The sequence below is a fragment of the Saccopteryx bilineata genome, chromosome 1, assembly GCF_036850765.1.
Source record: "Saccopteryx bilineata isolate mSacBil1 chromosome 1, mSacBil1_pri_phased_curated, whole genome shotgun sequence".
In the NCBI taxonomy this organism is placed as follows: Eukaryota; Metazoa; Chordata; class Mammalia; order Chiroptera; family Emballonuridae; genus Saccopteryx; species Saccopteryx bilineata.
Window position 1 is genome coordinate 185,750,980 of NC_089490.1, and position 14,373 is coordinate 185,765,352.

Here is a 14,373-nt window from a genome sequence, read left to right on the forward strand (position 1 = left end):
CCACAGCAGTGACTGTTATTTCTGTCTGATCCATACAAAGGGTATCGGCAAGAAAAATCAGCATATGATTGCACATCCTAATATTCCTTCAGCAATACGACCTATCCCACACTCTGAGACACTCCCGGTTCCAGTTTTCAATGGTTTTATTTCTTCTAAGGATGAAGAAAGTAAACATGGTGATCAAGTTTATTTTGATAAGATGGTTGAGGAAATGGTTATAGAATCTGAAGGGTCTTCTTCTGATGCCAAGCAGTCATTAACCCCTCAGCAGTTTAGCCAACCGGAATTGAATGACTTAGTAAGAGATTTGGGCCTATCAAAGAAAGCAGCTGAGTTATTCGACTCCAGGCTTCAAAAAAAGAATGTACTTCACTGGTCAGCTAAAGTATCCCATTTCAGGGAGCGTGAACAAATATTTGTGGACTCTTTTTTCCGAAGACAAACACTTTGTTTACTGTTATGACATCAGTAGTCTTCTCAGCCAGCTAGGTGTTACCACTTACAGTCCAACAGAATGGTGGCTATTTCTTGACAGCTCTAAACAGAGTCTGAAATGTGTTCTCCTACACAATGGTAATGTTTATGCAACAGTTCCAATTGGTTATTCAACTCATCTGCGAGAAGATTATAATGACATAAAAATTGTCCTCAACTTTCTAAAGTATGAAGAGCATAGCTGGATCATTTGTGTGGATCTTAAAATGGTAAATTTCCTGCTAGGACAACAGAGAGGTTTCACGAAGTAACCTTGCTTTCTGTGTTTGTGGGACAGCCGAGCTCGGGAGAAACACTGGACGCAGAAGGAGTGGCCGAAACGTGAAGCTCTGGAAGTAGGGATGCAAAATATTGTGAATGAACCTGTAGTTAATCAAGACAGGATCATTTTTCCCCCACTTCACATCAGACTTGGCTTAATGAAGCAGTTTGTTCAGGCTTTGAATAGAGAAAGTGAATGCTTTCAACATATTATTTCTGCTTTTCCTGCCTGGTCTTTCAAGAAGGTAAGAGCAGATATATTCGATGGACCTAATTCGAACCTTCATACGTGATGAAGAATTTGCCAGGAAGATGAATAAGGAGGAGAAAGCAGCATGGCAGTCTTTTGTGGCAGTTACAAAGAACTTCCTTGGCAACAAAAAAGCAGAAAACTATGAACTTCTGGTTCAGAGGATGCTGTTGGCTTTCTGCAACATTGGATGTAACATGAGCGTTAAGATTCACTTCCTGAACAGTCACCTTGATAAGTTTCCCGAAAATCTTGGAGCTGTTAGTGATGAGCAGACTATTTCTGGAGCATCAAATGAGACTGTCAACAAGTACACAAATGCCAAGAGCTACAAACGCAAATTTTTGCCTGAATAGAATTTAAATAAGTTTTGCGCAAATTTTATGATTAAAATAAGTTTTAATGTTTTCTATTTCTAAATTTTAGACAAATTCTGATGCAATCATATCTTTTAGTGTATTTACTGCATTATATAAATTTTTATTTCCGCAAAGATGATGTCCAAGAAGACTTTCTTCTTCATTATGTTACACTAAATGTTGAAAATTTTACAATAAGATGAAAACCTAAAATTTTGAATTGCAAAAAAATTGTAGCTTACAGAGAAAAACTGATGTCAGATTTGAGATCAGCACACTCAAATTAGGTAAGAACAAGTGTTTTTGTGGATGCAACAAAAACACCTGAACAAAATTAAAGATGTGACTAGTCCTTGACCTAGCATTTCCCCTTGGGGTGATGTGTCACTGTATGAATGTACCACACAATATGCTTGTCCGTTTTACTCTTGATGGACATGTAGGTTATATCCAGTTTTTTGGGCACTAGAAATAGTACAGCTGTAAACGCTCTTGAACATTATTTTGGTGATTGTGTGTATTAATTTTTGTGGGCTATATTCCTGGAAGTGGAAATGTCAAACACCTTGAGGTTTCTCTATGGAATGTATCTGAAATATAGATGTGCAGCTTGAATAGATGCCATGAAAGTCTTCCAAAGTAGTCTTGTTAATTTTATACTCCTACCAGTAGTATATGAGGCTATATCCTCACCAGTACTTGGTATTCACTGTTTATTTCCCCCATTTTGGTGGTTGTGTTGTATGGTTTTAAGTTCCATCTCCCTGATGGCTAATGAATCTGACCAACTTTTAATATGCCTTCTGGCCATTTGGATATGCTGTTTTCTGAAGTGTCTAAGTCTTTTGCCAACTTTTTTCTTTTATTAATTTGTAGAAATTTAGAGATATATTTTGGATATGAGCCCCTTTTTTTGTTTAGAGAGAGAGGGAAGGATAGACAGACAGGGACAGACACAAGACAAGAAGGGAGAGAGATTAGAAGCACCAATTCTTTGTGCAGCACATTAGTTGTTTATTGGTTGCTTTCTCATATGTGCCTTGACTGGGGGGCTCCAGCAAACCAAGTGACCCCTTGGCCAAGCCAGCAACCTTGAGCTTCGAGCCAGCGATCTTTTGGCTGATGCCGGCAACCATGGGGTCATGTCTATGATCCCATGCCCAAGCCAGCAACTCTGCACTCAAACTGGTGAGCCCGTACTCAAGCAGATGAGCCTGCACTCAAGCCAGTGACTCAGGGTTTCAAACCTGGGTCCTCAGCATCCCAGGTCAACGCTCTATCCACTGTACCACTGCCTGCTGAGGCGAGCCTTTTGTTGAATATAGATGTATTACAAATCTTTTCTACTTAGAGCTTGCCTTTTTTCTGTTTTGCTGGGTATCTTGATGATCAGAAGTTCTTAATTTTAATGTGGATCTATTTATCACTTGTTTTCCTTTATAGTTTGTGATTGTGCATATAATTGTTTAAAAACCTTTGTCTCTTAAGTTTTATTTCATTTTTATGTTTATTTTTGCTGGATTCAGTACTAGATGGTGCTACTTGATTGTAAAACAGGACACCATCTATCCCCTTTCCCCTTTATTCCCTCTCTCACCAGGGTGGGCACGAAGGACATCGCTGGGATCTGTTTGCCGACAAATGTGAAGTTCCAGGGCCCAGCGTGTTCTGTGGAGAGCGAAGATGCGGTCGAACCGTACACGACTGAGAAGATGGGTCGGGTTCCCGGAGGTTATTTGGCTCTGACAGAGTGCTTTGAGATGATGACAGTAGATTTCAACAATCTTCAGGTAAAAAAAAAAGCTTAGTTACTGTTTTTGAGCATTAAACTTCATCTGTGTTTAAAAGAGTAAATATATAGGACCATCTTATTTTACGAGTTTGCATGGGATTCCACTTACTATAGGTAAAGAAAATGATGAAATGGTAGCTAGAATTCTCTCCTGAAATTATGCACTGTGAACCCAGAGAGAAAAGTCCCTAAGACTTGTTGGGAATGGATAATGTGTACGGTGTTTTCACTGTGCTCTTAGGTCACTCTGACAAGTTGCAGTGCTGGGCAGGCAAAGGAACTGTCGCTACATTAATTTCCCCAAAATTCTGCAGCATGTGAATGCAGGAGCAGGGGCAGGCGTCCTAACGTGGGTGTTTCTGACTTTCCGTAGTGTCATGCCGCCATTTGAAATGATCAGTTATTCCTCCAAATGAGCAGTAATTCACACCTCCCAGTTGTGTGATTGTCAGGGTGACCGGCCACACTGGTTTGCCCAGCACTGGCTGGCGCCTGTGATGTGGGACTTCCCACTGTAAAACGGACAGTCCTGGGCGAACCAGGACAAGCGACCACCGCGTGTATCTGCGCGTGTCGCTGAGGTGGAAAGAAGAGACGTGCAGAGAAAGTGTCCAAAGGAATCGAGGAAGGCCCCATGAAACCCTCCTCTGACGCTCTCAGAACGGTTAAGGGTTCCAGTGCAACTGAGGGTTAGGTGACACCTGCCTCAGACAGAAGGCCTTATGAGCATCCTTTCACCTAAGGGTGTTAGAATTGAATGAGAGCTTCCCCTATCAGTTGTTTCTAGCCTTTTCCTGAGGTGGTCTGGAGCTAAGTGAACATTTTGGCATTGCTTACTGAGGCTGAGCGCCAAGAACATTCCTTCTCTGATCCCACATTCCAACAGAGAACAATCTGATTGCACTGCTAAGTACCCCTATCCTTTTCTTGTTTAAGCTTTTCTTTTTCTTTGCCACAATAAAAAAAAATACATCTTATTAAGGCTTTAATTAACAGCAACAAACTGTGTGTCTCGCATACTCATATGTGGAAACCTGCTTCGGCCCCGCCCGCTGTGCCATGAGCTCCCTTTCCGTGTCAGCACTGTGCCTCTGCCTCCTTGTTGCTGATAGCCGCCTGGCATTCCACTGCCTCCTGTCAGAGCTCCCACCCAGTGTGCCCACGTGGCTCTCGGTGTGCCCAGATGCGGAGCCCCCAGCGCACCGGCCGGACTGAGGACTAGCAGAAATGGGAGCTGATACGGTATTGGGGCGTGTATGGATTCATTGTATAAAACCCTTTTATGTTTTCGTAGGAATTAAAAAGCCTAGCCACTAGAAAACCCGATAAGATCGAAGTTCCTGTCATTAAAGAAGGCGTACTGGACGCTGTTGTGGTTTGGTTTGTACTGCAGCTTGACAACGAGCACTGTTTATGCACCAGTCCCAGTGAGGAATCCTGCTGGGAACAGGCTGTCTACCCTGTGCAGGACCTGGCAGGTACTCTCATCTCGTCTGACTTGCCCTTGTTTGTGTTCTTCAACTTGTTGCTTTAATCCTCGAAGCATTTGAGTCACTGTCAAAAAAATTAGTTTCTAGTCCAGGGAGACTGAATGCATCCTCGAGACAGTTTTCATTTTCTAATTTAAAAGTAGCTTTAAATAATAGGTAGCTGAGAAGAGAGACTAAAACACCACTCTGCTGCATGCCACTCAGAACTAGTGTTCCATCATTTCTTCAGCTCTGATGACTCTGGCTTGGTAGCAGATAAGAGAGATGCTAGTCCAGTTTTAATGTAACATAGTGGGGGAGTATTTCTTTAATGCAGGAGCTACGTACAGCGTCTGATGGCATCTGAACCCCCAGGTCTTAGAAGGGTACACATTCATATCTATACATACAGAATCTTGAAGTTTTAGAGGGTTCACGAATCCATTAACTTTTCTTGGGAAGATCTATGTTAAAGATAGTTTTTGTATAGAAATATTTCTACAAGCAATTTGGTGAGTTTCAGTATATTTCCCAGCAGTTGTAGTACATAGAAAAATTCTACCTTTTTTGAGGTGGCTGCATCTGTTTCTCCTACTCAAGGCTCTGATTCGGCAAGTCGTTAAGTCAGTCAGTGCACGGCTAGCCTGGTGTTGCTGGAGCCAGTCCGGTAGATGTGGGTTTGGAGCCCAGCTCTGCTAGTTTCTGACTCCCCGGCTGGTTTGGCTGCTTACTCCTCAGAATGGTTGTTATGTGACGTGTAAAATGGGACAGTGCTGCCTCCCCTGCAGGACTGTTGTAGGGGTTAGAAATAATGGCTATAAAATGCCTATCGTAGTGACTGGCACTTAATAAGGGACATTTTCTATTTGTTTATTCTAAGCCTCTTTGAGTAACTTAGACAGATGGTCTTTTTTTTTTTTAATCCCTCTTAGGGAAAGGACATTTTAAATGTTTAAACACATGAATAACAACATGTATTTTCAACTGGCTTTAGTGATGGTAAGGGATTGTGATTATACACTTACATTTTCAAGTTTTATCAGGTGTGAAATTTAATGGAAAAGAGCATGATATTTATAGTCTGTTGTAAGAGTCTTTTTCTTATATTTTCAAAATCTCTAAATATGCAAGACTGCGGTTATGAGATAGATAGGTTCTTTTGAATACTGCTTTGTTCTTTTAGCAATTACTGTTAGAGAAAATAATGTCCCTTTAAGCTAGAGTGAGGTTTGGTATTAATCTCTGAATTCCATCTCTGTTATTGTTGGCTTCATTACCAGGAGATTGAGAGTTCCCTATAATCCTCCCACAAACCCTAAATTTGGGGACACTAAAGGATACCTAGTGCTTGTAGGAAAAGCACTAAATTCTGAGTGTTAGGGGCCAGTAATTTAGCTCTCGAATTGAATCTCGGTATTAGGCTGAGTTAATTGAATTGTCAAACTCCATTTTTTTTCCTATGTACAGCTGGAGAGAGTTTGCTAGGGTTTTTGTTTGTTTTGTTTTTTGTATGAAATTAATAGATTCACTGAATTCTAATAAATTAATAGCTGTAATCCTCTGTAGTGATTTAAAACATGGGGAGGGCGGTGGAATGGGAGGACAGGTGTTTTGATGTGATCATAAGACTTACAAACATTCGTATTCATGAAGTGTAACTTCTTTTTTATGAAGACTACTGGGTACAGCCTGGGGACCATGTGATGATGGAAGTGTCTTGTCAAGATTATTACTTAAGAATCCAGGGTATCAGTGTCTTCAGCTCAGAACATGAAATGGATGTTGGGAAAAGTTTTACGAAGGATAAAGACTTGCTCTCTTTAGAAAATGAGGCTGAACTCTGTAGTGCCCTGGCCAACCTGCAGACCAGCCAGCCAGATGCTGTGGAGCAGACCTGTGTGCTGGAGTCCACAGAAATTGCTCTGCTTAATAACATCCCATACCACGAAGCCTTTAAAAAGGCAATGAGCAGAGTGCTGTCTTCCCTGGCTCCGGAGAAACTGTGTCAGGCCATGGACACTCACTGCCCGGACAGTGAGATGAGCGGTGGCAGTGGACAGAGTGACCCTGAGCCGGGAGCCTCTGAGCCTTTCTACGTGTTAGATGTGTCGGAAGGATTCTCTGTTCTGCCTCTCATCGCTGGCACGCTTGGGCAGGTTAAACCTTACAGCTCTGTGGACAAAGACCAGCATCGTATCACCCTGGACCTCATATCTGAGGCCAATCACTTTCCTAAAGAGACACTGGAATTTTGGTTGAGACACGTGGAAGACGAATCTGTGTTGCAAAGGCCCAAATCGGACAAGTTGTGGAGTATAATTATATTGGACGTCATTGAGCCGTCTGGGCTCATTCAGCAAGAGATAATGGAAAAAGCTGCAATATCAAGGTAAAACACAAAATGTAACTTTTTTTTTTTACTGTTGGGTTTTTTGAGCTCAAACTTCCTATAAATTCTTTTAGTTCTAGAGGCATTAACTATACAGATGAGTCATGATCTGGTATGTTCCACAAGCATTGCTTTTCAGGACCTGTGACCTCTTACCTTTCTCTTTGCATGAATGTCATTACTGAGTTTTCTCCCCTGAGGGACCCCTGCACTGTCGAGGTGAAGAGGAATGGGACTGCCTAGATAATACGGGAAATAAGGAGAGATCTATAAAAATAGAAGATGTTCTGGGTAACTAAGGAAAAATCAAATTTCAGCTTGCTAATTTCAGAGAATGGTACCCTCTTGTGGCTATTTGGAATTAAAATTTTTTCAGGTTCGGCAAAGGCATGGATAGGAATTTTGTTGAGGGCTGTATAGTTTTGTTAAGACGGGTGTACTTTACGAGTTGTGGAGATTCAGTTTCTACCAGACTTCACCCAAAATGCTAAAAAGTTCATGAGAAAGGAGTAACAAAAACAAGTCAAGCACTGGGCAGGCAGAGTGCAGTCCATTTTTAGGTTAATGTGTGCACAGGACACACTACAATTTAAGTGATCATGCGCTTGTATTCAGCAAAGAGAGCGAGACTCCATCAGTCTCACGCAGCAGTTGCATTGAGGAGTCACCTCTAACTTTCCTTGCTGATTCTTTAGGATTTGGCTTCCTGTTAGCTAGTTTTTAGGGAGAGTTGTTACAAGAACCACCTGTTTACCTATTGTAAACTTTTACATCAGCTTTTTATTTGGAAAAGTCAAGATTTCAAACTTAAAAATTGCAGGACACTTAACAGTAAACACTAGAAAATCCCTTTGTTTGCCGAACCATTTGATAGTTGTTGGCTTCATAACTTTGACCCTTATTTTAACAATTACCACGTGTTTCCTTAGAACAAAGGCTTTCCTCTATGTAATACAATAAAATGATCACACAAACACAAGTTTAGCATTGATAAAATACTATTATTTAATATATGGTCTATATTAAAATTTCCCCTGCATCCCAGTAATATATATTTCTATTGCTTTTTTTCTCACCAATCTGAAAGTTCAGGTTGAAACCAGCTTCAACTATTTGGTAAAATTGAGGGATTTAATATGATTGTAAATGTGTCAACTGAAAAGAATTATTTGGTTTGAAGTACCAAAGTATCCTTTATCTCGGCTTCACTTGGTGGCATTAGGCGATCCATTCACACACATCTCCCACACAGTTCAAGTGTGAGGAAACAGACTGTGTGGCTGGGAGTGGGAGCTGCCCTGGCTTAACAGCCCTAATAAGAACACTTGGTTACAAATCATACCACGCAGGGAAGCGTAAAGGTAGTGTGGCTTCTTATTAGACATTTATTAGTTTGTTCAGTTCTCTCAGTCCAGATGCAACCTACCTATTAACATTAAAATCTGAGCAGTGGAACAGCCGACTTGCAACGTGGGATTTCCAGGAAAACAGAAGATGAACCCAAGATTTTTGTAGCAGAAAGGATTTTTTTTTTGTAGTAGAAAGGATTTTGTTGACTCACACTTTACTAGAACACTTGGATATTTAGTAAATAACTTTGTTTTTTGCTTTCAGAGTGTTGAACTTTTTATTTTGAAATAATTTTAAGCTTATAAAGAATAGTCAAAATAGTTAAAGAATAGTAAAAAGGACTTAATATTTACCTACACCCAGATTCATAAAATAGTCTTTTGCCTCATTTACTTTCTTATTCTTAACTATTTAGAGTAGGTTCCAGATTTCATATACCTTTCCCCAAATACTTCAGTGTGTCTTTCTCTGAGAACAGAGACATTCATTTATATAACTATCATAAATATCAAAATCATGATACTTAAATGGACATAAGACCTATATCTGGCTGGCCCTGGCTGGCCGGCTCAGCGGTAGAGCATTGGCCTGGCATGTGGAAGTCCTGGGTTCAATTGCTGGTCAGGGTACATGAGAGAAGCGACCATCTGCTTTTCCACTCCCACCCCCCTGTCTCTCTTCCCCTTTAGCAGACTGAAGGACTGACGCCCTGTCCCCAGCCTTACTCAGATATTAGCAAGTATGAATAACTCAAGGAAGCAGACAGCAGTTTTCAGGGGTGAAGTAAAGGACAAGGAACATACTGACTTTTTTTTTTTTTTTTAAAGGTTTTTTTTTGTTTGTTTTTTAAATATTTTATTTATTGATTTTTTTTAGAGAGGAGTGAGAGAGAGAGACAGAGAGAGAGAGAGAAGGGGGAGGAGCAGGAAGCATCAACTCCCATATGTGCCTTGACCAGGCAAGCCCAGGGTTTCGAACCGGCGACCTCAGTGTTCCAGGTCAACGCTTTATCCCACTGCGCCACCACAGGTCAGGCCGGAACATACTGACTTTTAATCTCTGTTCTGAGAGCCTAAACATTTCCCTGTTGCTGAATCTTATCCTGCTGTTTTGCAGTTTCCAGTACAGGGTCAGAGAGGCCCTGGACTCTCATCTGCTCAGGGCTTTCACCCTAGGGTGCCTTGCTGTCTCTAATTGTTGTCCTAATTGCGTATCTTCATAACCTCAGGCCCCTGGCGCTAAGGATGGCTCCATGGCCTTGCTTCAGGCACGAAAATAGCTCAGTCGCCAATCAACAGAACAGCGGCCCCCAGATGGGGGTTGTGGGGTGGATTCCTGTGGGGGCACATGCAGAGAAGTCTGTCTCTCCACCTCCCTGCCTCTCAGTTGATTAAAAAAAGAAACGACCCATATCTGATATACAGATCTGTAGCTCTCACCATTTGTTATACTAAATCCTTTATAGCTCTTTCTGTTTCTGGTTCAGATTCCAGTGCAGGAGTGCACGTTGCCTTAGTTTTGATGCTGCTTCAGTCTCCTTTATTCTGGAACAGATCATCAGTCTTTTTTTTTTTTTAATTTTTATTTATTCATTTTTAGAGAAGAGAGAGAGAGAGAGAGAGAGAGAGAGAAGGGGGGAGGAGCAGGAAGCATCAACTCCCATATATGCCTTGACCGGGCAGGTCCAGGGTTTTGAACCGGCAACTTCAGCATTCCAGGTTAACGCTTTATCCACTGCGCCACCACAGGTCAGGCCAGATCATCAGTCTTTCATGACATTAACAGTTTTGAAAACATTTATTCTGTGGAATGTTCATATTTTCTTATTAGATTCAATTATCCATTTTAGAGAGACATGCTACAAAAGTTTCATCACATTAAAACGCACATACATAATGTTGCTTCATTCCGTTATCAGTTGGTTTAAGTTGTATCCACCAAGTTTTTCTATAGTAAGTTGCTATTTTTCCCTTTGTAACAAGTCAGTCATTTGTGGGGGTGATATCTGAAACTATGAAATACCTTTTTCCTAATCAAACTTTCACCCACTAGTTTTAATATCCATTGATTTCCTGACACTAAAGGCACATACATCAAACCAGCTGGTTCTTTCTCATAGATCAGCACTTTTAGCTTGACTTGTTAGGCATTTATGTCCAGTGGTTTACCATTTTGAACACCAGCCAAGAATATAAAGTCCATTAGACTGTATATAATCTGTAGCTCACCAATTCATCATGATTTAGTTGTTAGTACTGATAAAACGTAGGGCATCAAGATGCCTTTTATTTATTTAATGTTTATTTTTTTTATTTTAGAGAGAGATAGGAACATCTAGCTGTTCCTGTATGTGTCCTGACTGGGATCGAACCTGCAACCTTTGCGCTTCCAGACGATGCTCTAACCAACCAAGCTATCCCACTAGGGCTCGAGATACCTTTTAAAACATTTTCCCTTCTCTAGGTGTTTGCTACAATCTGGAGGCAAGATCTTTCCTCAGTATGTGCTGATGTTTGGGCTGCTTGTAGAGTCACAGACACTGGTAGAAGAGAATGCTGTTCAAGGAACAGCACGAACTCTCGGATTGAATATAGCACCTTTCATTAACCAGTTTCGGGTAAGTGTCTGGAAGAGAAATTCAGCCAGGTGCTTGTTATTCACAGTCTGCCTTATATCTCTTTCTATAGTTTTATGTAGTTATTTAGCTGGGTTACAATGGTAATCAGTTTCCTAGGGCAAACTTATTATGGATAAAAATCAACCTAGGGAAGGTTGGACGCCTTCGAGGATGTCCAGGGAGAAGTATTTTATGTGTCCCGTTTCACTATGAACAGTTGCTGTAATATTTTATTCAGACAGGAATAAATGTTTTATTTATTATGGGGCACTTGTTGACTGAAACATCATTCTGGGGAACTTTTTAAATGTTTCCTTTTTATTTCAAAGAGGCTAAAGTGATGGGACACTTGGTAGCAGTTGGTTCTCAGCCTTGACTGTACAGTCATGTGCCCCATGATGTTTCAGTCAACAAAGGACCACATTAGTGTCATGAAGCTGAAAAATTCCTGTTATCTTAGTGACATCGTAGCTGTGGTGACGTCACAGAGCAAGGCGTTTTTCACTTGTGGCGATGCTGGTGTAAACGGGCCTCTGGGCTGCAGTTAGTCAGTAGTGGTCTGCACCTAGGTCTGTGTTGGCGCAGTCGATGTTCACACACAGAATCGCCTGGTGATTCACTTCCTGGAATGTATTCCCTGGCTCAGCAGCACATGACTACTTCACAACTACTGATAACTGGATCCTAACTCCAGTTCAATCTGATGTGTGGCCTGAACAGCCAGGCTTTTTAAAACCTCCTGAGGTAATTTTAATTTGCAGCCAAAGTTGAGAATCACTGCCTTAGAAAAATAAATTAATTTTCAAACAAAATCCACTATTAAATTGTTGGGTTAAATTTGGCCTCTTTTCTCAAATACTGTAATAATTAATGTTCTATTATTTGCTTATGAGTTCATCTTTCACACATAAGCACATCCTTGTTTTAAAATCTTTGAGCTGTTTAGTTTGTCAAAACTGAATCTGCTTTCATTGAAGTAAAGCATCTATATAGGTGCCTGAAATTGTGATTTGAACAAATGAGTTAGCCTGCCAAAATCTTAGTTTTGTTTATTCTTCCTATAAAACTGCAATCATGAAATTCTTTATACCTTATGATTGATGTAGGAATTGAGTTAAATGAGGTAACAGATGTACAAAGCAATCAATGAGGAGCCTAGGTCATGGAAAGAATTGAATCAAAGTGAAAAATTGCTCCTTTCTGTAGGTACCTATCCGTGTATTTTTGGACCTGTCCTCATTGCCCTGTACACCATTAAGCAAGCCAGTGGAACTCTTGAGACTGGATTTAATGACTCCCTATTTGAACACCTCTCACAGAGAAGTAAAGGTACTTAATTACTCATCACATGCAAAATGGTTATCTTAAACTGGGTTATTCTTTATGTACATAAAATTTATTTAGCCACTTTCTTTGAAGATATAAATGTTATTTCTTTTCTAAACCAATATCAAAAAATGGGCTTAGGTAAATATTAGTGAATAAAATCATGCTATATTAATTTGAATTGGGTAATTAAAATGTATTTCTGAAATCTGGATCTAAAATGAACTAAAAAGACACTTTTCAAGTCCTCTTTGTTCTGATGAGATTTTCACAGTTTCTTCATTTTCCGAGGTACACATTTGTAAGTCTGGCCAAGTGACTGCCATTCCGTTTTGGTACCACATGCACCTCGACGACGAGATCAGGCTGGATACTTCCAGTGAAGGGTCCCACTGGAAACAGGCGGCAGTGGTTTTAGATGAACCCATCCCGGTGGAGACGGGAGAGGAGCTGGTGCTCCACGTCCAGCATCACAAAAGCAACGTCAGCATCACAGTGAAGCACTGAGGAGTTTTCTGATAGTGTCAGGTCGGGCAAGTGCAGTTGTCCTGGTCTGAGCAGTGCGATTATAACCATAAAGTGGGGGGTGTAGAGACTTAATTCTTTGTATGGCTGAAATATTTTTAAAATTTGACCTTAATAAAGTATATTTGAAAGATACTAAATATTGAGTTAGCATTATTACAGAAATAATTTGCTGTAGACTTTTTGAAAAAGGCTGTCATTAGTTTTTCACATTAGGAAAAACTGTCTTTATTGCTTAGTTGTACTCACTATAGATTAAATTCTATTAAACATTTCTATCTACATGCTAAGACTATAAAGATAAAGGATTTTGAGTCATCTTCTTTGTCATGTGTCAATAAATAAAACCAAAACTTAATTTTTAGGCATTATGGCATTTTTCTTAAATCCAAACTTAAAATTGGAAATATCAAAATGTTGACTTCCGCCTGACCAAGCGGTGGCATAGTAGATAGAGCGTTGGGCTGGGGTGCAGAGGAACCCAGGGTCGCTGACTCGAGCAAGGGATTACTCAGTCTGCTGTGGCCCCATGGTCAAGGTGCATGTGGGAGGGCAGCCAATAAAAAACTAAGGTGTCGCAACGAAAAACTAATGATTGATGCTTCTCATCTCTCTCCATTCCTGTCTGTCTGTACCTATCTATCTGACTCTGTCTCTGTAAAAAAAAAAAAAAATTAAAAAAAAATTTTGTTGGCTTCCACCGCAGATTGAAGGTTATGGCTTCCTGTAAAGTACAAACTTGCTTCTTTTAAATACTGGTTGTACCTCTGAAATACCTCGGGTTTTATGTTTTGGGAATCCAAATTTACATAAGAATTTAAGCCATGAGCTAAATGTAATTAAGATTAAAAGAGTTAAGAAAGAAAATCCTAAGGAGGCAGTTTTTTTCCTGGTCTACTTTGGCAAAGAAAAATGAAAAACTTGGTCAGTTCACGAAAGAATTAAACCTAAACCAGTATTCTTTGAGGTTTTGATTTGGATACAGAAGAAATATATAATAATTGATCCAATTTCTAAACACTTGAAATAGATTAATCAGTTTATCATGCCTTGTATATGTGTAGTACATGCTCTTTGTAAATAAGCTGCAAACAAAATAAGATGTACTTTCCCCATTGCCCGGTCTCATTACCTCTGATATTATACTGCCTGGCTTCGCTTTCCATAGAAATGTTTAGTTTATAATAGGACACAATAAAGACTTTGTGCCTCATTACTGTGAACCAGCATATATTTGTGAATATGTATAATACATAAAGCACGGATTTTGAGAAGTACCATTGCTATTTGCAACATACTACTACTATGGCACTTTTTATGTTTTCCATATAAAATGTTAACTGTGACCCCCAGTGGGTTGTGAGAAATTTCATCCTAAGTAATGAATTTCTCCCAGATGGCAGCTACATGTCCTCTGACAGCGGTGTATAGAGGTTTACATTGGCTGACACCTTTAAAAGTAGACTCCTTTCCTATCACAAGTTTCTTTCTTCTTCTCCCAGTCTTCCATCCAGCCAGTGTATTCTTTCACCCCAAA

The 14,373-nt window shown here is 40.2% G+C and overlaps 1 protein-coding gene across 2 annotated transcripts in view; it reads left to right on the top strand.

The window, feature by feature from the left end:
• Positions 1 to 14,049, top strand: part of PRMT9 (protein arginine methyltransferase 9) — a 32,210-nt gene extending 18,161 nt beyond the window's left edge. For both annotated transcript variants that reach the window (XM_066281227.1, XM_066281238.1), the window contains 6 exons: positions 2,969 to 3,158; positions 4,455 to 4,638; positions 6,304 to 7,018; positions 10,832 to 10,985; positions 12,192 to 12,314; positions 12,603 to 14,049. In XM_066281227.1, the coding sequence (XP_066137324.1) occupies positions 2,969 to 3,158; positions 4,455 to 4,638; positions 6,304 to 7,018; positions 10,832 to 10,985; positions 12,192 to 12,314; positions 12,603 to 12,818 (1,582 nt within the window). In that variant the 3' untranslated portion in view covers positions 12,819 to 14,049. The remainder of the gene's footprint in view (positions 1 to 2,968; positions 3,159 to 4,454; positions 4,639 to 6,303; positions 7,019 to 10,831; positions 10,986 to 12,191; positions 12,315 to 12,602) is intronic.
• The last annotated feature ends 324 nt before the right edge of the window (positions 14,050 to 14,373 follow it).